The sequence below is a fragment of the Lissotriton helveticus genome, chromosome 11 (genome assembly GCF_964261635.1).
Source record: "Lissotriton helveticus chromosome 11, aLisHel1.1, whole genome shotgun sequence".
Taxonomy (NCBI): Eukaryota; Metazoa; Chordata; class Amphibia; order Caudata; family Salamandridae; genus Lissotriton; species Lissotriton helveticus.
The window spans coordinates 827,745,329-827,772,515 of NC_136072.1; the positions used below are offsets into that span (position 1 = coordinate 827,745,329).

A 27,187-nucleotide genomic window follows, 5' to 3' on the forward strand; every position below is an offset into this window, starting at 1 on the left:
ATCTAAGGCGGCCGTCCCCGAAGCCAACCGGAGTGGGGAAAGGCCAGGTCGGGAAAGGAGAAATAGGGACTGAGGAGTGGGGGACCTGCAGCTCCTCTGGTGAAATCCATGGCAACGGTGAGGAGCCATCCTTGGACGACGTCGGGGAAAAAGACACGACGTGGAGGCCCGTCTCCAGCGAGGACGACACCAGCAGGCGCCCAACCTCCGGAGAAGAGGGGGTGTCTAAAGATGAGTCCGTGACACGACACCTGTCAGGCACCATAGAGTCAGCAGCCCAAGGCAGGACATCATCATCGTCCGGCGCCAAGGGAGACGCCGGACAGGCTTCCTCGACACCTCACAGCGCAGGGGACCGGGGCTGGGTCGGAGCCAAGGTGGCCAAGGGGCGGCTCCGAATGGACCTCCGACAAGGCAGCCGCCTGCGTGGAGGGACGAGAGGGACCCAGGGAGCGACAAGGAGCCCCCCGCCAGCCTCGACCCATAATGGGACGATGGGGGTCCGGCGGCCCATGTTGCGCCACCAAGGCCGACTCGACCTCGACGAGGCAGCCGCCTGCGTGGAGGGATTCGGAGGGAGACGAGGGGTCCCCGGCCAACCTCGACCAATGACAGGGCGAGGGGGGTCAGCCGACCCCTGTGGCGCCGCCAGGGCCAGCTGCTGCCGGCGCCGTAGCGGCGTCACCTTGGCCTCAATCAAGGTCGCCGCCTGTCCAGAGGGCCTAGAGGGGTTCGGGGATGCGACCCGAGCCCCGGCAACCTCCAGCAACACAACAGGGACTCCTGCTGGAGTTTGTGGCGAGGCAGAGGCGCCATAGTCCACACTTACCGACAGGGGAGCGATGCTCTTGCGGCATAGGAGAGGGATGAGGACGCCGACGACGATGGTTGCTTCGAAAGCCTTCCGCAGAAGCTGATCAAGGTGGGGAAGCCGATCTGGACAGGCGAGCAGAGAGAAGTTTCATCCGGCGCTCCCGCCGCGACTTCGGCTTCAACTGTTGGGACGCCTCGCAATCAGTGGAGCCATGATCCTCCCCCAAACACCACATGCAACTGAGGTGAGGGTCCGTCGCCGACATAAGGCATCCACACGACAAACACGTCTTAAAGCCCGAAGGCATCCGCACACTGTTTCCACAACAAACAATAGTGAAGGGAAAGGCCTAAACAGGCCCGGAGCACAAACCTGATCTGCGCTGCACGCAGAAAAGGAAAAAACTGACATAGGCGCGTCGGGGTGGGACTTATGTGACCTCGCTGACGTTATGTACGCGGACGACCCCTGGGCGGAGCGGCGTGATGCCGTCCCCCCGGCACGCAGAGATGCTGAGCAAAAAGTTTCCGGAACCAGTCTCCCGCCTGGGGATTATTCTACGTTAAGAAATCTGCGGCTAGTTGTCTCTATCAGATTTTGGAGATACTGAGATACGTATTGATTTTGAAAAGTTTGGAATTGATGCCTGGATGGTTGATAACCTCCTCTAGAGGAATATAGTCCTCTTTCCCTTGCTCCCTGATATGGCAGCTACCTCATTTGTAATGTTCCTAATGACCTGGCAGTATCCGTGTCCGTTTTGATAGCTTGAAAAGCATCACTCACATGCTTGCCAAACAGTCCTTTGCCATAGTATGACATGTCAAGAAGAACAAGTTACTTACCTTCGGTAACGCTTTTTCTGGTAGATACAGTATCTGCCTGTGGATTTCTCACCTTGTGAATATCCCCCTGCGCCAGCAGCTTCCGGAAATTCTTTTTGTAGCTTCGCGCCGACGTGGACCGACGTCACAGAGGCACGGCATCGCGCGCGACTCCACTGACGTCACCGACCCCATATCAGGCCCACGCCGGCGTGATGACATCAGTTCCGCCCCTTTTTTCCGTGCCTTCGAGGCACACGGGCGGACCAATGGCAGTAGAACAATACAAAGTATACACAGTACACAATGTCCAGATTACACACATAGTGCGAAAACAATAAGGGAAAGCAAAATGTAATAAACATTTCCTTTGACAAGAAATATATATAAATATATACAATAAACATGGTATACAAGAGTGGACAACGGGGAGGCGGGCGGGTCAGTGAGGAATCCACAGGCAGATACTGTATCTACCAGAAAAAGCGTTACCGAAGGTAAGTAACTTGTTCTTCTGATAGATACATCTGCCTTGTGGATTCCTCACCTTGTGAATAGAGTCCCACAGCAGTCCCAACTCCCGGAGGAGGGTGTCCACTCTCCTATACCAAGAAATCCTGGAGGACAGAGCGCGCAAAGTGGCCGTCCCTCCTCACCTCGGTATCCAAGCAGTAATGCTTCGCGAAAGTGTGGCGGGAAGCCCAAGTTGCCGCTCTGCAAATGTCCTCTACAGGCACACCTCTAGAAAGAGCAGATGTTGCAGACTTAGCTCTAGTTGAATGAGCCCTTATACCCTCTGGAAGTTACTTACCCGCCAGGGAGTAGCAGATCTTGATGCACATAATTATCCATCTTGAAAGCGTGCGCTTGTGCACAGATCTTCCTTTCCTGCAGCCAGCAAATCCAACGAACAGCTGGTCATCCAACCTGAACTCTCTTGTCCTGTCCAGGTAGAAGCTCACCGCCCTCTTAGGGTCCAAGCTTTCCTCCTTGGAAGGGTGAGGGGGAGGATAGAAGGTAGGAAGGGTAACGGATTGCCCCAGGTGGAAAGGAGTTACCACCTTCGGCAGAAAAGCAGCCCTGGTCCTAAGAACCATTCGATCAGCATGAATGGATAAAAACGGGGGCCTTGAACTAAGAGCTTGAAGCTCACTTACCCTCCTTGCCGAGGTAATTGCTACAAGGAAGACCGTCTTGAAAGACAAAAGCCTCAAGGGACATGAGTGTAAAGGCTCAAAAGGTGAACCCATCAAAAATGTAAGAACAAGGTTCAAGTCCCATTGAGGTACAATAAAAGGAGTGGGAGGAAATTTATTGATAAGGCCCTTGATGAACCGTAAAACAATAGGTGACTTAAACAAAGAGGGCTGGTCAGGCAAACAAAGGAAAGCCGATAAGGCCTACAAATAACCCTTAATGGTTGCCACCGTAAAACCCTGCTGGGCCAAGGAAAGAGCAAATTGAAGAATATTGGACAAACGAGCCCTTAATTGTCAATGGACTTCTCCCCACACCAAGCAACGAACTTTGACCATCTATAGGAATAAATGGACTTAATGGAGTCACGCCTGGCTGACAAAATGACATCCACCACATCGTGTGGGAAAGAAAAGGAACTCGGGTTGCCCCGTTCAATCTCCAGGCATGAAGGTGTAAGGTCTGGAGGTGGGGGTGTAGTACCTGCCCTTCCATCTGGGAGAGGAGATCTGCCCTGTGAGGGAGACGGAGCGGCGGGTAAGAGGAGAGGTGGAGAAGGTCTGAGTACCACACCCTTCTTGGCCAATCCGGGGCGATCAATATAACTTGGGCCCGGTCTTGGCGAATTTTCCTCAGAACCCGAGGAATCAAGGGTATGGGAGGAAACGCGTAAAGGAGTTGCGAGCCCCAACTCAACTGAAACGCGTCCCCCAAGGCTCCCTGCATCGGACTCTGGAGGCTGCAGAATGACGGGCAGTGAGCATTCTCACGAGTGGCGAACAGGTCCACCCGAGGAGTTCCCCACGTCCGAAAGACGTGACAAACTACCTCTGGATGAAGCCTCCACTCGTGGTCGGCAGAGAACTGCCGACTGAGACTGTCTGCACGAACGTTCTGAACTCCGGCCAGATGATTTGCCATCAGACAAATCTGATGATCCTGAACCCAGGACCAGACACGCAGAGCCTCTCTGCAGAGACACTGCGACCCCACTCCTCCCTGCTTGTTGACATACCACATCGCGGTCGTGTTGTCCGTCAGGACCTGAACTGACCGCCCGCAAAGGGAAGGGAGGAAGGCCTTGAGTGCCAGACGTATCGCCCGTAATTCCAGCAGGTTGATGTGAAGCAACCTTTCTTTTGTAGACCAAAGACCCTTGACCTCCAGGTCCCCCATATGAGCACCCCACCCTAGAGTGGATGCATCCGTTATTACCGTGGCCACCGATGGAGGAAGTTGAAAAGGCTTTCCTTGCGACAGATTGCCTTCCACGCTCCACCAAGACAGATCCGCTGCAGTTTCTCTGGAGATCCTCACTGACTCCCTAAGATCTCCGTTGTGCTGATACCACTGCCTGCGGAGGCACCACTGGAGTGCCCTCATGTTCCAGCGTGCATGGTTGACCAACAGAATGCAAGAAGCCATCAGACAGAGCAGACGTAAGACCTTCAGGACTGGAACAACCGCTCCATTGAAGAATAAAGGCATCATTTCCTGTATGTCGCGAATCCTTTGAGAAGGAGGGAATGCACGACATACAGTAGTGTCCAGTACCGCACCTATGAACAGGTGGCGATGGGAGGGCACCAGGTGAGACATGGGTACATTTATCGAAAAACCCAACCTGTGCAACAACTGAGTTGTCTCTTGCAGATGAAGGAGCACCTTCTCTGGCGACTCCGCTTTGATCAGCCAGTCGTCCAGATACGGGAATACAGGAATCCACGACCTCCTGAGATGTGCTGCCACCACTGCCATCACCTTGGTGAAGACTCGAGGCGCAGTAGTAAGACCATACGGAAGGACCGCAAACTGGTAGTGTTGCGACCCAACCGTAAAACGGAGATACTTTCTGTGCGACTTCAAGATGGGAATATGAAAATACGCATTCTGCAAGTCGATCGACACCATCCAGTCCTCTTCCAGCAGCGCTTGAAGAACCTGGGCAAAAGTGAGCATCTTGAACTTTCCTGTTTCAGGTAAAGGTTCAAGATCCTGAGATCCAGGATTGGCCGAAGCCTGCCATCCTTCTTGGGGATCAGAAAATACCGGGAGTAGCATCCCTGACCCCTCTCCTGCTCCGGAACCACCTCTATCGCACCTTTTCTGAACAGTGCCAGGACTTCTTCCTGCAGGAGAAGCAGGTGGTCCTCCGAACAATAACCCTGGCAAGGAGGGTAATTTGGGGGAAACTCCCGAAGGGGAAGAGCATACCCATTCCCCACGAGATTGAGAACCCAAAGATCCGATGTTATCAATTCCCAATCTCGTAGGAAATGGGTAAGCCGACCCCCCACCGGTGCCACATGATCCGGAATGGCGGATCTAGGGCTGCTTTGCTGCATTGGCAGGGGGCTGGGACGGGGAAGAGGAGGAGATTTGACGGCCTCGAGAGCGGTCTCTTTGCTTGCCCCTATAAGACCTGTACAGCGTGTTTTGCTGCTGCTGCGGCTGCTGCTGCGTTGACTTGTAGGATCGAAAGGAAGATCTGCTAAACCCTCTAGTACGCCTTCCAAAAGTGCCCCTGGTTTGAAGGCCCAATGACTTGGCTGTCGCCCTGCTGTCTTTAAAGCGTTCTAAAGCAGCGTCTGCCTTCTTGCCAAATAAACCAGATCCGTCGAACGGGAGATCCAACAACGTAGATTGGAAATCTGAAGAAAATTCACTCGACTTCAGCCACGCAGCTCTCCTCGTAGCTACAGAAGAGCCCATGACCCTTGCCACAGAGTCCGCCGTGTCCAAACCACTCTGAATCACCTGCCTTGCTGCAGCCTGAGTGTCAGAGATGACCTCCTGGAAGTCTTTTCTATCCTCCTCCGGCAACTTGGGCACCAACTGTTTTACAGTGTCCATAAGGGCGTGAATATAACGCCCCATCAGGCAGGTCGCATTTGTAGACTTCAGCGCCATACTGGCGGAGGAGAAAACCTTTTTAGCAGCCTGATCCTGCTTTCTCGACTCTTTTTCAGCTGGAACCTGAGGAAAAGCTCCCGTTGATCATTTGGAACAGGCCGCCTGCACCACCAAACTCTCAGGCAGAGGGTGAGTGGATACAAATCCTGGGTCATCAGGAGCAGCCCTGTACCTTCTGGCAACAGCCCTAGACACAGCAGGAGCTGACAAGGGTTTCTTCCAAACCTCTCAAATTGGAACTTTAAGGGCATCATTAAAGGGCAGTAAAGGTTCAGTCACCGATGATGGAGAGTGAAGGACCTCTGTGAGAAGATTTGACTTGAACTCAGCAGAGGGTAAAGCAATGTTCAACAAACTTGCAGCCTTCTTAATCACAACGTGGTATGGAGCCACATCTTTAGAGGGTTCGTCCGGTACTGAAACCAAATCCCACTCAGGGGACAGTTCAAGGCCACTGGCAACTGAAAGATCCTCAAAAGGGTCCTCAGGATCCTGCAGCTCACCCTCCTCCAAATACTCCTCACGATAGCTCTCTTCCTCCATCAGCCTCTGGGCTTCACGCCTCGACCTGTGCTTCACATTCGAAGCCGCCGGATCCACTGTCGGCTCCGTCGAAGTCGGAGCCGGCGCCGAGCCCGACGAGGAAGAATCCCACGACGTCGCTCAGGGTTCGGCATCAGGGATGATGGACTCGGCGTAGAAGGATTCGGCGTCATCGACTTCGGCGTCGATGGCTTCGGAGTCGAAGGCCTCGCCGGCGTCGGAAAATGGCAATGCGGCGCTGGAGCCGGCATAAAGGGCATAAAGGGCGCAGGAGCATAGGTTTGGGGAACACCCAGACCAAACGCCGTGGGACCAACAGGAGTCCCAGAGGGGTACATAGCCCTGGAATAAATACCATACATCGCATTTAGAAAATGCGTCGGATCCTGACCTGGAGCCGGAAAGGCTGGGTACAAACGCCCAGGCTGTTCTTGAGGGCGTGGAATCGACGTCGACCTCCTCTTCAGGCTGGTGCACCGGAGTCGACAGAACTTCGGGCAACGGAGCCTCTCCCTCTCCAACCATCTCCCCCTCAACTTCATCCTCACGATCCAGAGGATGGAATGGAACCGGAGATGGATTCGCTGTCTGCTTCGGCGAACCTGGCGAATCCGGATGCGACGCCTGACCCCCGGCGTCCTGATCTTCCGAAGCCGAAGACACCATCTCTTTCTCAACCAGCTTCACCTGCGACTTCGGCTTAGAACCCGAATCCTTCCTCGAGTGATGTCGGGATTCATGGGTCCTCTTTTGATGCTTCTTTTTAGACGACCTCGAAGCATGGGCCGAGGACGAGTCCGATCGCGACCTCGAGCGAGATCTTGACCTCGAGCGTCGAGTCCGTGACCTCGATTTCTTCTTCTCCTTACTTCCTTTAAGCTTCGCCACAAGAAGCTTAGCTTCTCTCTCCCGGAGGGCCTTAGGTGTCATGTTCTTACAAGACCGGCAGTCCTCGACGTCGTGGTCGGAGATAAGACACCATAAGCCGCATTCATGCGGATCCGTAATGGACATGGTCTTGCCGCATTCTCCACAGGCCTTAAATCCGGTCTTCTTCAAAGACATGTCGAAAGAGAAGAGACAATGAAACACCAACAACACAAGGTAACAAAGTTACTGTAAAAGCTACGGACGATCCCTAGAAAACCGTTAGCGTCGACGACGCGGAAAAAAAGGGAACTGATGTCATCACGCCGGCGTGGGCCTGATATGGGGTCGGTGACGTCAGCGGAGTCGCGCGCGATGCCGTGCCTCTGTGAAGAATTTCCGGAAGCTGCTTACGCAGGGGGATATTCACAAGGTGAGGAATCCACAAGGCAGATGTATGTATCAGAATTTTACTTACTATTTCTGTCCTGAATGATGTTGCCTTCAGCCATCATTACATTCTAATGACAGCTGCACTGCTAGTTGCCTAAATCCAGTTGATGATACATCTATTGCACCATCAATCCTCTCTGCGGAGATTCTCTTTCCTTCTTGTAATATCTTCATAGCTTCCACTCTCGCATCCTCTGGCAAGCGATCAATGTGTCTGGTGATATGTGGGCACATTTATCTATTGTAGCGGCCTAGCATAGCGAACAAATTGCTTAATCTAACAATAGTGGCTGCAATGGTGGAGAACGCATTTTACAATATTGCCCAATAGTTGGCCATCTCTATCTAGTGGCGTGGGAATGGGAGTAGAAGGGTTCTTTGAGCGACGCTGGGGCGCTTGTGTTACGACTGAACCAGGCTTCGGATGGCCAATTAAACAAGCTGGCGCATCATCAGCTGCCTTACATTTCTTGTCCAGTCTAGGCAACACTGCTGATACTGTGGCTGGATGTTTCATAGTTTTATTGCCTGTGTAGGAGAGTAGGGTCTGCTTTCCTATGGTCACCCCACTTTTTGCTTTTTGCTTCACTGGTTTTCGACTTAATGTGGCTGTGGGCCTGCTAATCAGACCCACAGCCCTGCTGTTCCCTCTCTAAATTTCACACCATGTAGTTTAGGTACATCACCAATTGGGATTTGGGTCACTCTTGTGAGTCCCTGTACAGTGTACTATAGGTACCCAGGGCATAGGTGCACCCAAGGCCTACCAGGGGCTGCAGCATATCTTTTGCCACCCCTGGCTGGCCATCCAAACTGACACAACTGGCTGATCACTCAGCTGGGGCAAGGTCATGTAATCAACTGGCTGATCACTCAGCTGGGGCAAGGTCATGTAATCACCCCTTGCTTAGGTATAGTATTCCTATACCTACCATTATATATAGACACATATGCACCTATAAGTCACTACTATGGCAGGCCTTAACAATCCTGAAGGCAGAGTGCATGGTTTTATGTGAGATGGTGCTCTAGCATGAGCTGAGCCTGTCTGCAGCTTTCGGAACCATGTCCTTATAGCTGTTCTACGATATAGCCATACCATATACTCTTAAGTGCATTATGAACCTCGCGGTTAAATGATAACTTTGGTTTGGCTTTATCAAAACATGTCGTGTTAGGTGTCATACGCTTTGGAATACTACCCCCTCGCCAGTTCTGGCGACGGGGGTAGCATTCCACCCTTCCAGAGGGAGAAGACATGTTGTTCCTACTAATCCCGGTTAAAGTTAACCAGAGTCTCAGCATCACAAAATGGATGCTGCTGCCACAGACACAAGCCTGACCTCCTGCTGCTGGGAGTCCTTCCAGCGAGGGAGGCTTGGACAATAGGTTTCCTGCCTTGGGAGGTGCTAGCACCACCCCAGACAGGCTATAGTGTATTGGGGCAGGGAGTGCTGAATGAAATGAGACACTGCCTGGGGCACACAAGGTGTCCCATGCATAGTCCAGTTCAAACCGGTGCTGGGGCACTCCGGCCCCAGCTCTGGTGCGAAACTGGACAAAGGGAAAGGGGTGTAATCACCCCCTTCCTGGGTCCCACCCATAGGAGGGACCTAGCAGGTAATCCAGCCCCTAAATTTGGTATATAGGTAGGAGCTGAGTTCCAAGACTTTAGATTTATCCTGACTGAAACTCTGAAACAAAACTCTGGACCTTCGACATCCTACTCGACGTAGAAGACTGAAGAATCTCCCTTGTGGTCAAGGAGTGACCACCCTGTGCAAGCAGGCACCATCAAGCGATCAACGGTTTGCTTTGTCGACGCTCCCGCCGGAGCCCGAGCACAGAGTCTGACAAGACCCGGACTTCCAGCCTTCCAACAGCCCGATCCACAGTCACACCAGAGCTGAGACCAGTGGAGGCGACGAGAGACGTGGGACCGGCCGTCTTGGAAAGCCAGCGAATTGCTTTCCGTGCAACTTCTGAGGCACCCTCGAAGTTGTGCATTGGGGATTGAGAAGCCCCAGCCCCGAGCACCAACTGCACCGAAGATCAGCCATCCACACTACACGAGTTCTGCGTGGGGCCCTTCTGCATTTTCCTGCTTGACGCGTCTGTCCGGTCACTTGCCCGTTGGCTAGTGGCCTCTGTGATGACAAAACCTTCGATTTACAATGCTGGTCTGGTTGCTCCAGACTGGCCCTTGCTCCCCTGAAAAGGAGCAGCCCATCAGACCTTGCTGGTCTGATTAAGAAGCCATCTTCGATTCCTACGTGGGTTTCCTTTGCCAAGGCTTGTTGACTCCAATCCGGAAGCCGACACCGCCGACAGCGAGAGGGACAGTCCGTATCCAGCTCCTGGTCGTCGTCGACACCTCCTGGTCCACTTGGCTGCAGAGACAAGCTTCACAACATCACCTGATTGCTTCGCGACATAGCCTGGTTCCTTCCTGGTTCCATCCTGGTCACTGGCTAGTGACCCAGACTCTGTGCCCTCTGCTTTCAGGTACTCTTCATCCTCGATCCGCCCTTGGATCCACCCGGACACTTCTCTCCTGGTCGCCTGCAGCATCTTTCTCCAGGGCTCCATAGGAATCTGCGACGAAACCCGACACCCTTTGACACCTATGCACCCGCTTCCTGTGGGTGAGGTAACGCGAGTATTTTGGTACTCCTGTGGGTATTGACTATCCTAGTGTCCTAGTTTCAAGTAGCTTTTCCCTAGTCCATCCGGAAGTATCCTAAAAGAACTAGTTTCCAAATCTTTCGTTCCCATTCTAACTCTATGGTAACTTGCGTGCGTGTAAAGACACTGCACGCGCATCCCGTGGGCCTCCTGCTCCCTAACCTTTGGTAGTACAGCGTAGCCCCAGCGATTCTCCAGGCCCTAGGCCTTTCCTTTGTTCGTGACGTGGTTCTTATACCACTATTTTAGTATATGGTTCGAAGTGCCCCTAGGGCATTACTGTATTTTGTGCAATTTATTGTATTTTAATTAAGTATCTTGTTATGTGCTGGTGCCTCTGACCTCATAAAGAGTTCAGAGGATTGTGTTAGAAATAAATACATATATATTTTGATATACAACCTGTGTGGTGTCCTTTCACTTGTTATTAAAGGGGTTACATATGGTAAAACAGCTGGCTTCACATGCTCTCTTGAGTTTAGCCTAAGACTGCTTTTGTCCATGCTACCACAAGGATAGCTGGTCTCTAAGGTTGACTTTACAACCATCACCATAAGGGTTGTTTGGACTGGTGCAAGGTGCTCACTAGAATAGTGAACATCATATACCAGGCCAACTTCTCACAGCCTGCCTCCCAAATAAAATCAACGATAGGAATAGCCCCAACTGATTTCTTTGTAGGTTCCATAAAGTTATAAAGGAAACAATATGACTGCTTCGTGGTCAAGGGAAGTTGGAATTTTTTAGCCGCCCTTTACATAAGGTTGTGGAAATCATCAATGTTATCTGGTGAAGAGTCCACTGGTGGTGGTACTGGCAGAGATGGTGTAACGGTTAGGTAGTCATCCCATAAATTGAGAACTGATCTAATGTCTAATCTCTTCTTCTTCCTTATGCTTGTCCAAGTAAAGTTCGTCATCTGTTGGTTGTTCTGCTAATGTTAGTGCCAGTGGAGATGAAGGTGCAGTAAGAGTACGAAGTGTGCACGTAGCAGGGATTTGAAACTGTGGGGATTGCATTGGTATTGTTGGTTGCGCTGTGGAAGCAACTGGTGTAGGCTCTAGAAACCTTCTATAAAGATTTTGCTGCATGCTTTGAAGATTATTCACCAGAGCAAGTGGAGTTTGTAATAAATCTTCCTGTAACTGTTGGAGATCAGAACTATAATGCTGGTCTTTGTACTGCTCGGGGTGCCTCAAAATACTGGTCCCCATCATCCTCTTGACATTTTACATGCAGTTCAGAGGGAATATGTGCAGTTCAGAAGGAGCTTTGCTGGTGGAAAAGGAGATACCTTACTTGGGGATGTGTGCGCATGTTGCAATATGTCTGTAGATGTTTTTCCCTTCTGGAAAGTGTATTTGAGGTTGACATTAGCATTGATAGTTTCGTTGTCGTAGGGCTCCTTTTTCGGTGTTGTCGTTGACGGGCTCCTTATCCTATGGTGCTGTCATCAACTATGTCTTTGCTGAGGATTTCCTTGTCGATGATGCCTTGGTCGACGATGCCAGCGTTGATGATGTTCTCGCAGACAGTATCGTCGATGGTATCAATGACACGGAAAGGATCAGCGATGGAGCAGAACATGTAAATGTCGACCTCGTAGTCGCTGCAGTTACCGTTGACGCTGTCGTTGTCAAGGATGTAGACAACGGTTTCATCATCAACAAGAATTCAAGATGCAGTTTTGAGACCCTTGGTAGAGAGGATGACTTCTTTAAATGCACCTCTGACTTTAAAGGAGTAGTAGGTTCAGACTGAACCTGTTCTGAGGAGATTTTCTCGTTTTCAGATTTATGAGAGCGATCTTCTAATGTTTTAGACAGTCCTGATGGCCTGTGATGAGTCTTTTTTCATCGCCTTTATTGGTGACCTTGCCTGTTAGTACTTGCTCACGAGACCACTCACTTTTTGGGGATTTTTCAGTCTTTCTGGAGTTACCACTATCCTCTTTGAAATGAGGGTTTTACTTAGATTTTAAGTTTTGCAGCCAAATTAGTAACCTTCTCTTTCTTTCTTTTAAGTCTTTGCTGGAAAAGTGCAGCATATTTCACAGTCCTTTACCATATGCTCAGGATGTAGGCAGTAGGTGCACTCATGCATGGATCCTCCGAGTGCAGCCAGTTTTTTCCACATGTGCCATATGGCCTGAAAAGTTATCTTCTTACTTGTTCTGGCATGGTTGTACAGTCAGAATCTATTACTTGTAGGTCTTAAGCTTTTCCTGAAGAGAAAATGTTCTTCAAAATACAGAAAATTGGAGTAAACTGTAAAGATCAGACCGACTCCCATTACATGACGTGCAGTAAAAAATCTGAGGGAGCGAAGCCTCTGTGGAGAGTGTTCTAGAGTGGTGTCACCTGATTGGCTGAACTTTGGTCCTAAATGAATGATGTGAATAAGTTATTGAAGTGAATGTGTTTTAACATTAAGTTCTCTGTAGATCATTGAATACTGCTTTCTATTGTACCATGGGACTCCCACTTCGACAACGGGAAATGATTCAAGCACGTGAATCTATGGAAGATCCAATATTGGAGAACTAGAATACTTCTCCACTAGATCAAGCTACATGATCAATAGACCACATACCCTTCTGTCACTGTACTCAGATATGGGTCTCTACCACTTTATAAAACCACTCTCATCATTAATTTCCTCATAATTACACAAAGCTTCCTTCCATAGTCTACTCCTCCTTGCTAATCCATATTTGCTCCCTAGACCACATAAACTGTCTACATCATACCACACACAATACCTCACTACACTACAAATCTTTATTTAAATACACCTTTCAGTATAATACACCTCTGTTAGATCACATTTCATCCTCATGCTGCAAATCCAGTGAACTAGATTTCCTCACCTTGTCCTGCCTTTCGTCTGTGGCATATTATAAACCAAACATGGCTTAACGTGCCCTTACATGATTTACTGTAAAGAAGTGGGATTTTTTTTAATTGCTCTTTGCAGGTCACACACAGGGTCCTGTCTCCTTACCGTATTTGGTCTGAAGTTCATCAATGGACTCTGCTCTTCCAGCGGAAACGTACAATACCTTCAATTTAATGGTAATCTGGAAATGAAAAACAGGAACATGAATCAGTGCACAGGCTGAGGTTGCCCTGTACAACCCCACCCCACCATGAACAGAACCTACCATACAACACGCACAAATTGATGGAACTCCAACAGCAAGAAATGCGTTACTTACCTTTAACTGCAGTTATCCAGTATTAGTGTCTTTCATAGATTCACATGCCTGAATCATTCCCCGTCGTCGAGACGGGAGCCTCCGGTATATAAAAAAGTAATGTCCTAGAGACATACATAGAAAAGAATAGGCCTAAGGATCTCACCTTAGTGTCCTATCCACGTCCTTATGTAAAAAGGACCAAAACAGAGTAGGCCCAAGGGTCCCACCCTAGTGGCCTATCTGTGTCCTTTTGTAAAAAGGACCAAAGTAAAGAAACCAACCAATCAGCTACCACCTCCTTATAGAACCTTCCTGTCAGGAGCCCAAGTCTCTCAGATTTTCGTACGCACCAAGCTAGGTAGGCGTAAAGTTGGTAGAGAGAGGTGAGTCCTTCCAGGGGAGGCGGGAGGGTGCATGTGAATCTATGAAAGACACTAATACTGGATAACTGCAGTTACAGGTAAGTAACGCATTTCTTATCCAGTATTTGGGTGTCTTTCATAGATTCACTTGCCTGAATCAGAGTAGCAAGCAATATATAATGCACATTTGTGATGGAACATCATATATGAGTATGTAGGCAATACATATCACACGGTTGCAAATCAACAAATTGCAAAGACATGTAAGTAATAGCAAAGAAATGTGCATACCAGTAAAGGATGGAGGGATGTAGGAAGGCTCACCTCACTGGAATAGATGGCGAAGCACTGCTCGGCCCACTGCTGCATCCTTCATCAGCTCAGTATCCAGGCAATAGTGCCTGGTGAAGGTGTGCGGGGACTTCCAGGTCGCCGCTCTGCAGATGTCCACCACCGGCACTCCAGCGAACAGCGCCGCAGACGTGGACATGGCTCTTGTCGAATGAGCTTTGACTCGTGAGTCCAAAGGCCGTCCGGCCTTGTCATGGCAAAAGGTGATCGCTGAAGAAATCCACCTTGAAATGCTTTGTTTCGTCAAAGGCATGCCTTTCCGTGGTCTACTAAAGGCAATAAAGAGTTGAGCTGATTTTCGGAAGTGTTGTGTCTTGTCGATGTAGAATTTAAGACATCTCTTTAGATCGAGGGAATGCAGAGCTTTCTCGGCTGCAGTGGTAGGATTTGGGAAGAACGACCTGAGTACCACTGGTTCATTTAGGTGGAAGTCTGAGGGGACTTTCGGAATAAACCAAGGATTAGTACGTAGAATGACTCTGTCCGTCCTGAATTGCATAAAAGGATATTGGATTGAGAGGGCCTGCAGCTCACTGACCCTTCTGGCAGAGGTCAAAGCTAGGAGGAGGGCCGTTTTCCATGAGATGAATTTGATCTCCGCTTTATGGATGGGTTCAAAGGGGTGCTTCATTAATTGGTGAAGGACCACATTGAGGTGCCACGACGGAGGGATCGGTCTTGGTCGTGGGAAGGACCTGAAAAGACCTTTAAGGAATTGTTTTATAAGTCTGTTTGCCCACAGGGATGGACCCATAGCAGTCCTTGTGAATCGGGAGATCGCCGCTGGATGCACTTTGATGGATGCGTGTGCGAGGCCCGATTGCGCTAGATGCAGTAAGTATGGTAGCAGCTGCTGTGGAGTGATGCGGAAGGGGTGGAATCCTTTAGCCACACACCAAGAGCAGAACCGCTTCCATTTTAGTGAGTAGGTTTTATTAGTGCTGTCCGCTCTAGCTTTTGCAAGGACGACTCTGCACTCCTGCGGAATGTTTAGGTGGCTGAATTCGCGGTATTCAGGAGCCAAGCTGACAATTTTAGAGAGCTCAGATTCGGGAGAAGTACCTGTCCTTGGGACATTGTGAGCAGAGCTGGATGTTGATGCAGGCGAAGAGGTGGCTGGGCATAGAGGCGATGATGGTCCGTGAACCAGTGCTGCCTCGGCCAGAATGGAGCGATTAGAATCAGAGTGCAGGGCTCCGACTTCATCTTCCTGAGAACCCTGGGTATCAGTGGAAATGGCGGAAAGGCGTACGCAAATACGTTGCGCCATGCAATGGAAAATGCATTTCCGAGGGTTCCTGGGTGGTGATGCCTGCTTGCGAAGCTTGGGCATTTGGCGTTCTCTCTGGTGGCCAAGAGGTCTATTTGCGGGGTTCCCCATTCCGCGAAGACGTGTTCCAGCACTTCCGTGTCCAGCTCCCATTCGTGGGATGGAGACCCCTCTCTGCTCAGGGCGTCCGCCAAGACATTGTCCTTGCCCGGGACGTACTCCGCATTCAGCGTAATCCCATGTTCCAGAAGCCAGTTCCAGACCTTTTGCGATTCTCGAGAAAGTGAGAGCGATCGTGTCCCCCCCTGTTTGTTCAGGTAGTGCATCGTCGTGGTGTTGTTTGTCCTGACGAGCACTGGGGAATTTCGAATGCGTGGCAGGAAAGCTTGAAGAGCTAGGAAGACCGCTCGTAACTCCAATAGATTGATGTGGAGCTTGGTTTCCTGTTTCGTCCACTTGCCGCTGATCTGGAGTTCCTGGAGGACCGCTCCCCAGCCTTCTAGGGATGCGTCCGTTGTTATGACGTGTGGTTCTGCAGGAAGCAGAAACGGCAGTCCCTGTGACAGGTGTTTGAGCGATCTCCACCACTGTAAGTGGTTGACCATGGTTCGAGTGACTCGTATGCGGTCCTCGAATGACCCCGTAGCTTGTGTCCATTGGTTCGTCAGCTCCTCCTGGGGTGGGCGCATTTTGAGGCGGCAGTGGGGAATGAGCATGATACAGGAGGACATCATGCCGAGGAGGGACTTGAAGGTGCGGTCCGGCAGAGTCTTCCGTGATGCCACTGACGTGGAAAGGGAGATGAGTTTGACCTTTCTCTCCTGAGAGGGGAAAGCTCTGACGCGTTCCGTGTCCAGAGTCGCTCCAAGAAATGTAATGATCTTGTTGGGTTCCAGTGCCGATTTCTCGTGGTTGAGGGTCAACCCTAGGCGGCGGAAAATATTCAGACAGGCGCTGGAGGATGTGGCTGCGGCGATCTCGGATTGTGCCTTTACCAGCCAGTCGTCCAGGTATGGGAAGACCTGGTGTCCTTGTTGACGAAGAAAGGCTGCCACAGGGGAGAGGCATTTGGTAAATATCCGTGGAGCCGATTTGAGGCCAAATGGAAGGACTCGAAATTGGTAGTGTTGTCCAGCTACCGCAAACCTGAGGTACTTTCTGTGCCCTTTGAGGATAGGAATATGGTAGTAAGCGTCCTGCAGGTCTAAGGACGTCATGTAGTCCCCCTCCTCCAGGAGTCCCAGGATTTCCTGGAGTGTTACCATACGGAACGATTGTTTCTTTAGAAACACGTTGAGTGCCCTGAGGTCGAGGATTGGTCTCCACTTTTTCCCTTTCTTGTGGATCAGGAAGAAGTGGGAGTAGAAACCTTTTCCTTTGTGGGTTGGTGGAACTCTCTCTATCGCTCCCTTCTGTAGCATGGAAGAGATTTCCTGAAGAAGCAATCGTAGGTGCCTGTGGGACCGATTGCGAGGTTGTGTTGTCGGGGGAATTGTGACAAATTCTAGAGAATGCCCAAATTGAATGAGCTGGAGCACCCACCGATCTGTTGTTATCATTTTCCAGTTGTTGAGGAAGTACGTGAGTTTCCCTCCAATTTTTTAAAAATGCAACGGTGGATGGACTGGCCATTGACACGAGTCATTGATGGTTGCCAGCAGGTCTTCTCTGGTTCTTCCCTCTGTAGTTCGACTTGCCGTAGGAAGTCTGACGCCCTTGTTGGTTTTGCCGCGGTTGGTATTGCGGTTTAGTTTGGTTGTACGAATGGGAAGACCTATTCTGGTAGGTGCCCTTATATGAGGATTGTCCTCTACCTCTGTTGCCACGAAAGGACTGGATCCGGAATTGTAGCGTTCCAAGAGCCTTGGCCGTGTCCGTGTCCTTTTTAATGGTGGTTAGGGCCTCATCAATCTTTTCACCAAAAAGATGCTGGCCGTCGAAGGGCATATCGGGAATTTTCGTTTGCACTTCCTGGCGGAAAGAGGTGGCTTTGAGCCAGCCTTGTCGTCTGAGTACAGCGGCTCCTGCCAGTTGCCTGAAGCCGGTCATGGCTACATCCATTGCGCAGTCTATGAGCTCGGAGGCAGATGTTTGGCCTTCCAAGAGAAGCGAATGAGCCTCCTCCTTTAAATCCTCTGGCAGATTAGACAGGTAGGGTGCAATATCCACCCAGAGTTGTCGATTGTAGCGGCCCAGTAGTGCTATGGAATTCGCGACCTTCACCGTCATGGCCGATGTGGTGGAGAACCGCTTGCCAATAGTATCCAGTTTTCTGCCTTCTTTGTCAGGTGGCGTTGACAGAGGCGATGCTGGGTTGCGTGAATTTTTCTGGGCCGCTTGGGTTACCACAGAGTCTGCCTTGGGGTGACCTGTGAGGCATGCTGGCGCCGATGAGGTTGCTTTATATTTTTTATCGAGCCTGGGTACCACAACTGGAATTGAAGCTGGCGTTTGCATCAGTTGTTTACCTTGTTTCCAGATAAAGTCAATGATGGGGATTGACCTGGTTGTCTTTTTAGTAGGCTCCTTGAAGTCGTAAAGGAAGCACTCAGTTTCCTGAGTTTCCATAGACATATGGAAACGTTTGGCAGCTCGCTCGACAAGATTATGGAACCCACCGATGTCTGCGGGTGGTGATTCCGAAGACTGTGGTTCTGGGGAGGCCGGAGAATGTGCGACATAGTCCTGGTCTACATCTGGGTCTGACTCATCGTCACGGACCTCGCCCTCTTCCTGATCTCTCTCCTCGTCCTCAGACAAGTGGATTTCTTGTATTGGCTCCTGATCTCTACTAAGCACCAGTTTGTGTCGAGACAAAGGAGTGGGTATCTGTGCAGCTGGAGGTGTAGGCGTAGTGGGTTTCTCTGGAAACCGCTGCTTGTAGTCCTCAATTACGAATTGCAGGTCAGATACAATGGATGCTGGTAGGCACACCATTGGTGTAACCTGTGTGTGAACCTGAGCATGGACTGATTGCTCTATGTGCTCCTCCTCTTCCGGTTCCTCGTCTGTGCTTTGGCACTTGAGCACCAAGTCTGATGGGCTAGTGGCTTGTGTGCATAACTCTTCCTCCGACTCTTCACCTTGTAGTAGGCAGGCGGGAGGCAGTTGTTGCACCTTACTGGGCGACGTCAGGACTGGCGTAATTGGCCTTTTCGTGATTTTAAGGGTGATATGGGATGTCTGAGGCGGCAAGGTATCCATTGCGTGCGACAGCAGCTCAGACTCCTTCCATGTTCTTGTGGTCGTTGACGCCTGAGTCGACGGTGCCGTCGTTGGAATTACCTTCGTCGACGGTAATTTACCAGTCGTCGACTGTGTCTCCGTCGACGGTGTCCTCGTCGACGCGCCCTTCGTCGACGGCAATTTCTCCACCGTCGACGGTTTCCCCGCCGTCGACGGTTTCCCTGTCGTCGACGGGGTCCCCTTCGTCGACGAGATAGTCTTCGTCGACGATACGGTCTTCGTCGACGTCGGCCTCGTCGTCGACGGTAAGATCTTCGTCGTCGATGAAGTGACTGGAATAGTCGACGACATTGGCATAGTCGCCGACGATGAAGGCGTCGTCCTCGTCGTCGAGGAGGTGGCCGACGATGCTGTCGTCGTCGACACTGTCGTCGTCGACGTTGAAGCAGTTTTTAGCGCTGAAGAGATCGTCGATGCTGTCGTCGTCGTCAAGGTCAGCGGCTGCTTCCTGGTGACAGGAAGATCCTTGCCAGACACAGAGGCTTTGCCCTCTGAGGACTTCTTAAGAGTCTTCTTAGGAGGAGTGTCTGAGGGGCTAGGGGAAGTAACCCTTGGCCTCTTCAAGGAAAATTGTGAAGTACCAGAAACACTCTCACCGTCTTCTGACACCAAGTCGTCTCTGTTCTTCAGCCTGTTGAGCCAGAGAAGTAGGCGCCCTTCCCGGTCCTTGAGGGTCTTGTTTGCAGTCCTTGGGTTGATGGTGAGGGTAGAGGCAATATAAACAGGTTTCATGTTTGTCCTCCACATGGAGCCTTTTCTTTCCACAAGAGGAACAGGCTCTAAAGAGACCCTTTTTCTGGCTGTCAGCCATAATAAGAGAAGTTGAGAAAATTCGTTTTTTGAAATAAGAAGTAAGATTCCTGAGGAGAACTCAGGTGGAGACTCCCTAGCACAACGTGCGGTAGAAAATCTGAGAGACTTGGGCTCCTGACAGGAAGGTTCTAGAAGGAGGTGGTAGCTGATTGGTTGGTTTCTTTACTTTGGTCCTTTTTACAAAAGGACACAGATAGGCCACTAGGGTGGGACCCTTGGGCCTACTCTGTTTTGGTCCTTTTTACATAAGGCCGTGGATAGGACACTAAGGTGAGATCCTTAGGCCTATTCTTTTCTATGTATGTCTCTAGGACATTACTTTTTTTATATACCGGAGGCTCCCGTCTCGACGACGGGGAATGAGTCAGGCATGTGAATCTATGAAAGACACCCAAATACTGGATAACATAGAATTAAGGACCCCTGACACCAGGACAAACCAAAGGACAGTGGCACAAACCAATGGACCCTTGATACCAATACAAATTGAAGAATATACAAAGAGGGGTCATGCCTGTAACAAGAACTTAAGGACCCTCCATTGCTTGCTGTAGTTGCCACATCTGTGGCCGGATGTATATGATTTACTGGTATAACTCTTCTATGTGGACCTCAATTATGAAATCAGTGGGTGTGTTATCCCTCTCCTAAAGAGACCCAGGGTGTGGGAGCAACTGGACAGATAGAAGTACCTGTATGGAGGGAATGATTTGCAAGTAGGCTGTCCACTTTGGCACCCTCCCATTTTAAATTATACCTAGAGTGAATAGAGAGCTTGAGGTGCTGGCAGTGATGTATTTTACTATCTGCAAGTCATCAGTGATAGATCCAGGCACCAGTTGAACCTACTATAGAACAACCTTCTCTCGTCAGCTTCCTGACGTTACCTAAAAATTAATAAATTAAACAATGGTATCAGTTTTACCTAGATTTTTTTCTGCTAGCAAAAGGAAGAACGTTTCGTACTGGTAGCCTTCTATAAGGGAATTTATGTTTGCCATCCTAAAGAACAAAACAACAAGCATTCATGCAGACTACACATATCTGAGACTGGGGTCTGTGGTGAGCGTGGATCAAGACCACAAGGAATCGCCAATGGTATGCTACTGTTAATTCCACTGGTTGGAGAAAATCGTCTCTCTTTTTTTAAACAGACAATTGAGAATAGATGAATACAGGTTTTTTTCTAGCTTTTGCAACAAATACTACTGCAGTTTACCAAAGGCTTCTGTCACCTCTGTGTTGGAGAGGGTTGGATGGGGGTTCTGAATGACTAATCGATGTGGTAGTGAGTAATGCACAGCTATGATGTTAAACGGGTGTAGGTTGGCTTAACAGTTTATGGGTGCACTCATGGGTTGTGTTTCCGTCCAAAACACACCTTAAAATGAAACTCAGTCGTGTATGCATATACTATGCTGATACATCCCCACGTGAGGCACTCCTAATGAAACAAAGTTTCAAATTGTAGATCCAATTCGTTTTTATTGGTTCAATAAAGTTGTTGTTCAAAACAGGTTTGATATTGTCTTCATATCAAAGCATACAAATAATTTCCAAATGAGGAACAATCAAATTGGTAACTCCAATGCATTTCGGGCGGAGCCCTTTCTCAAGGAGTTCTGTAGAGAAGACAAGATAAGGTAAGGGTAAGGTAAGGAAGGTGAAAACGCGGTTATTATGTAAAAAAACGGGGGTGGTGTTCGTTAAAAAAACGAGAGTAAGTGAAACATGGACTGTCATGAAGTCATTTGCTAAAAAGTTAACGTGCCGATCAATAGGTGATAGTAAGAGGTACTGTGAAATCATTAATGGCTCAAACGGTTACCAAAACCAATGCTCTCACCGAAGGGTGCGTGATAATTAAAACGAAAAGCGGAAAAAACGAAGACTAAGCGCATGAAGTTAACTTAGCAAGCAAAGCGGGTGCAAAGACTTACTTGAAAGTACAATGTGACGCGCCGCGTCACGAACAAGCTCTGGGGCATTCAAAGAACGCTGCAATGGAGTGTCGGCCATGTCGTGTGAAAAGGGGAAAGGTGTAAAGATAAAAAAGGGACTAAAAGGTAAAACGAAGTACATCAGTGTGAGCGCCATGTTAGCATGGTGAAATGAACGAATAGCAAATGGGGTACAAGCATGCATAGGATTTAAATAAAAAGATGAAACGAATGTATAAAAAAGTTAAAGAAAAGGATAAGACAAAAGGGATAAAAATGGAAGGTAGAAAAACGTAAAAAGATGAAAAGATGAAAAGAAAGTTGACACAGGGAGTGAATGAAAAACCAGCGCACATGATGAGAAGCAATGTAACTTGAAATACAGTAAGATTACAAATAACAACTGTATTCAAAACGATCATTAAGACCAAAGGGTTTGTAAGTTTGCAAACGGTATATCCATTCCAGTTCTCTTTTCAGGAGATATTTGTTGTTGTCGACTCCTTCTCTTTTGTTAACAGTCTCAAGGATGATGAATTGTAATTGTGCAATGGAATGGCGAGCTTCTGAAAAATGTTGTGCAATGTTGGATTTTGCATTTTTGAGACGAATGTTTGATTTATGCTCATTCAAGCTAACCTTTATTTTTCTCTCAGTTTTGCCCACATATAGTTTCCCACATGGGCATTTCAACGCATATATTAGGTTACTAGAATCACACGTGGCATTGACGTGGAGTTTGATGATGTTACCTTTCATGGGATGACAGATAGATTTTCCTTTGATGACTGAGTTGCAATGACTGCAATTTAAGCATGGTTGTGTCCCTTTATATCGTCCTGCTGGAATGGTTGAACTAGACAGTATCTCCTTGATGTTTTTACTTCTGGAGTGTGCGAACAAAGGTGGCAATTTGAACATATCTTCAAAATCTGGTTCAATTTGAAGAATCGGCCAATGCTTGAGTATTATTTTCTTGTAGATGTTACTGGCTGTAGAGTATTTGGAAACCAGAACGATACGTTGTTGTTCAGCGGACGGTTTCTTCGTGAGAGTGTCTTGTCTGGTTGTAAGTGCCACACGGGATTGTGCCTCAGTCAAAATGTGAGTGGGATAACATCTATCTAGAAATCGATTCTGCATCTCATCAATGCGGACCTTCATGGTGTCTTGGTCTGAAACAATGCGTTTTACTCTTAAGAGTTGAGAAAAGGGCAAATGTTTTTTTAAAGATTCATGATGATGGCTGTGGTAATGTAAGGTGTTGTTGCGATCGGTACTCTTTCTGTAAAGATCAGTCTTAAACCCATTGGGGGTGATTTTAATGAGTACATCCAAAAATGAAATTTCAGAATCACTGATTTGCCAGGTTAATTGGATTCAATCATCCTTGGAGTTGAGTTGATGTAGGAACAGTTCTAGAGATTCTTTGGTGTCAGTCCAGATAAAAAACAGATCGTCAATATATCTGACGTACATTTTTATCTTCGTTAGTTGGTTGGAGTCACTGTATATATGTGCTCTTTCAAAATTCTCCATGTAAAGATTGGCATATGAGGGGGCAGCACAATTTCCCATCGCCATTCCCGAAAGCTGCAAAAACCACTCATCGTTGACCTGAAAATAACTATGGTATAAAGTGTACACCATTAATTCCAATAGGAAAGCTTGCATGGTTGCATCTATATCGCTGTTGAGTAGAGTAGCTTCGATAGCCTCAATCCCACCCTGATGGGGGATGGATGTGTATAAAGAAGCAACGTCGGCGGTGCATAAGAAATGATGTTGATGATCATCTATTTGAATTTCAGCCAATTTTGTCAAAAATTCCGTCGTGTCCTTGATGTAGCTGGAAGCTTTGGTGACAATAGGTTGCAAGTATCGGTCAATGAGTTTACCTGAAGATTCATGTATTGAACCTTTAGTCAACACAATGGGCCGAAATGGTGGATTGTTTAGATCTTTGTGTATCTTGGGACTCATGTGGATGGTGGGGCTCCTCGGATGTTGTGGTAATAGAAAATGTTTTGTTCGTTCTTGAATCACATCGTCACGAAGGGCTCTCATGACGATGTCTTGAAGTATGTTGTAAAATTCCCTTGTTGGGTTGCCCTCAAGTTGTAAGTACAAGGTGGTGTCACGTGTGTGTTCTTCTAACCGTTGGGTGTACATGGAAGTATCTAGGATCACGAGGGCTCCTCCCTTATCGGCTTTGATACACTTGATTTCATTGTTATTGGCCAAAGATTTAAGAACATCACGGTCTTTGACAGTGAGGTTCTGACGTCGACTCTGTTTGTGAAAATTGATTTTTGACAAGTCTTTGCGAACAAGTATTTCAAATAGGTCAATTGATTTGTGACTCACTGGAGCCAGAAAAGTGCTTGGTGGTCGAAGGCCTTTGAGTTCATCCGGTTTATTGATGCTGGTAGGAGGTGAAATTTTATCAAAAAAATGACGTAACCTAAGCTTTCTTGTGAATTTAAAGGTGCTCACTTCAAGTTCTAATAGATTAGTGTGAGACGTGGGAATGAACGATGTGCCTTTTTCTAGTACTCTCATTTGCTGTGGAGTGATAGTCGTGCTTGAAATGTTGATAACTAGATGTTCTTTCTTGGTTTGGGATCTTTCGTGGTAGCTTTGCTCCTCGTGGTTGGAGCGGAGGATTCTTTTTCTTTTGCTCTGGCTCCTCCTGAGTCTTCGGCGTTGTCCGTACCTTCCTCTAAAAAATGAACCGCGGAAGTTGCTGATGTACTTGCTGTTTCATGAGTGGGTTTAGGGGGTATGTTAGTACGAGGTGGACGACTGGAAGTGTCGCTACCAGAAGATGACGTATCAGTTTGCATGTTGGTTGGTCGATTACGTCGACGCTGGGCATATATGTCAGCCCATGAGTAGACCTCATCAAGCTTGTAGTCAAGCGTGTCTCTACGAAATTTCCTAACTTTTCGTTCAGTAATTTCTTTCTGGTGCTTGTCTAGTGTGGTTTTGAGGTCTTCCAGTGTGGTAGTGAGTTCCTCAGGAGTGAGCATTTCTTTAAGTTCTTTGTCTATTTCTTTGATTTCCAATTCCAATTCTTTAAGAATATCAGAGAGCTCTTCAACAATTAACAAAATGAGATCCAAGCTGCATTTGTTCAATATTCTTTCCCATTTCTCTTTAAAAGATTTAGAGTTCTTGCATAAAGAGGGTTTTAAAGCGATACGCAAACCGCAAGGGATTCTGAGTGCCCTGTGATATTTGAGTAATGTGCTCGCATGGAGCTTTTGATTGATATGTCTCTTGGATAGATATAGGAGTTGTCTGATACATTGTTCTCGATTGCGGCTGGTGGAAGTAGAAGTGAGGTCTTCTTCAATTAGAGAATAGATGCGTTGACGTTCCTCTTCATCGAACGCTAAAATTTGTGCTCGAGCTTCAGTGCTCCGGCTAATGTCTTCAAATTGCATGATGAGGCGTGCAAATCACTCAAGGCGGATAGAAATGAACAATCGATGTGGTAGTGAGTAATGCACAGCTATGATGTTAAACGGGTGTAGGTTGGCTTAACAGTTTATGGGTGCACTCATGGGTTGTGTTTCCGTCCAAAACACACCTTAAAATGAAACTCAGTCGTGTATGCATATATTGATATGCTGATATTGTCTTCATATCAAAGCATACAAATAATTTCCAAATGAGGAACAATCAAATTGGTAACTCCAATGCATTTCGGGCTTTAAAACCCTCTTTATGCAAGAACTCTAAATCTTTTAAAGAGAAATGGGAAAGAATATTGAACAAATGCAGCTTGGATCTCATTTTGTTAATTGTTGAAGAGCTCTCTGATATTCTTAAAGAATTGGAATTGGAAATCAAAGAAATAGACAAAGAACTTAAAGAAATGCTCACTCCTGAGGAACTCACTACCACACTGGAAGACCTCAAAACCACACTAGACAAGCACCAGAAAGAAATTACTGAACGAAAAGTTAGGAAATTTCGTAGAGACACGCTTGACTACAAGCTTGATGAGGTCTACTCATGGGCTGACATATATGCCCAGCGTCGACGTAATCGACCAACCAACATGCAAACTGATACGTCATCTTCTGGTAGCGACACTTCCAGTCGTCCACCTCGTACTAACATACCCCCTAAACCCACTCATGAAACAGCAAGTACATCAGCAACTTCCGCGGTTCATTTTTTAGAGGAAGGTACGGACAACGCCGAAGACTCAGGAGGAGCCAGAGCAGAAGAAAAAGAATCCTCCGCTCCAACCACGAGGAGCAAAGCTACCACGAAAGATCCCAAACCAAGAAAGAACATCTAGTTATCAACATTTCAAGCACGACTATCACTCCACAGCAAATGAGAGTACTAGAAAAAGGCACATCGTTCATTCCCACGTCTCACACTAATCTATTAGAACTTGAAGTGAGCACCTTTAAATTCACAAGCAAGCTTAGGTTACGTCATTTTTTTGATAAAATTTCACCTCCTACCAGCATCAATAAACCGGATGAACTCAAAGGCCTTCGCCCACCAAGCACTTTTCTGGCTCCAGTGAGTCACAAATCAATTGACCTATTTGAAATACTTGTTCGCAAAGACTTGTCAAAAATCAATTTTCACAAACAGAGTCGACGTCAGAACCTCACTGTCAAAGACCGTGATGTTCTTAAATCTTTGGCCAATAACAATGAAATCAAGTGTATCAAAGCCGATAAGGGAGGAGCCCTCGTGATCCTAGATACTTCCATGTACACCCAACGGTTAGAAGAACACACACGTGACACCACCTTGTACTTACAACTTGAGGGCAACCCAACAAGGGAATTTTACAACATACTTCAAGACATCGTCATGAGAGCCCTTCGTGACGATGTGATTCAAGAACGAACAAAAAATGTTCTATTACCACAACATCCGAGGAGCCCCACCATCCACATGAGTCCCAAGATACACAAAGATCTAAACAATCCACCATTTCGGCCCATTGTGTCGACTAAAGGTTCAATACATGAATCTTCAGGTAAACTCATTGACCGATACTTGCAACCTATTGTCACCAAAGCTTCCAGCTACATCAAGGACACGACGGAATTTTTGACAAAATTGGCTGAAATTCAAATAGATGATCATCAACATCATTTCTTATGCACCGCCGACGTTGCTTCTTTATACACATCCATCCCCCATCAGGGTGGGATTGAAGCTATCGAAGCTGCTCTACTCAACAGCGATATAGATGCAACCATGCAAGCTTTCCTATTGGAATTAATGGTGTACACTTTATACCATAGTTATTTTCAGGTCAACGATGAGTGGTTTTTGCAGCTTTCGGGAATGGCGATGGGAAATTGTGCTGCCCCCTCATATGCCAATCTTTACATGGAGAATTTTGAAAGAGCACGTATATACAGTGACTCCAACCAACTAACGAAGATAAAAATGTACGTCAGATATATTGACGATCTGTTTTTTATCTGGACTGACACCAAAGAATCTCTAGAACTGTTCCTACATCAACTCAACTCCAAGGATGATCGAATCCAATTAACCTGGCAAATCAGTGATTCTGAAATTTCATTTTTGGATGTACTCATTAAAATCACCCCCAATGGGTTTAAGACTGATCTTTACAGAAAGAGTACCGATCGCAACAACACCTTACATTACCACAGCCATCATCATGAATCTTTAAAAAAACATTTGCCCTTTTCTC

The 27,187-nt window shown here is 47.9% G+C and overlaps 1 protein-coding gene across 4 annotated transcripts in view; it reads right to left on the reverse strand.

Moving 5' to 3' along the window:
- LOC144792108 (myoferlin-like) overlaps nt 1–27,187 on the reverse strand; it is a 2,487,894-nt gene that overhangs the window by 2,207,070 nt on the left and 253,637 nt on the right. For all 4 annotated transcript variants that reach the window (XR_013602508.1, XR_013602509.1, XM_078666979.1 and 1 more), the window contains exon 5: nt 13,300–13,375. Coding sequence is in view for 2 of the 4 variants with exons in the window: in XM_078666979.1 (XP_078523105.1) it covers nt 13,300–13,375 (76 nt within the window). In the remaining 2 variants the exon portion in view is untranslated. The remainder of the gene's footprint in view (nt 1–13,299; nt 13,376–27,187) is intronic.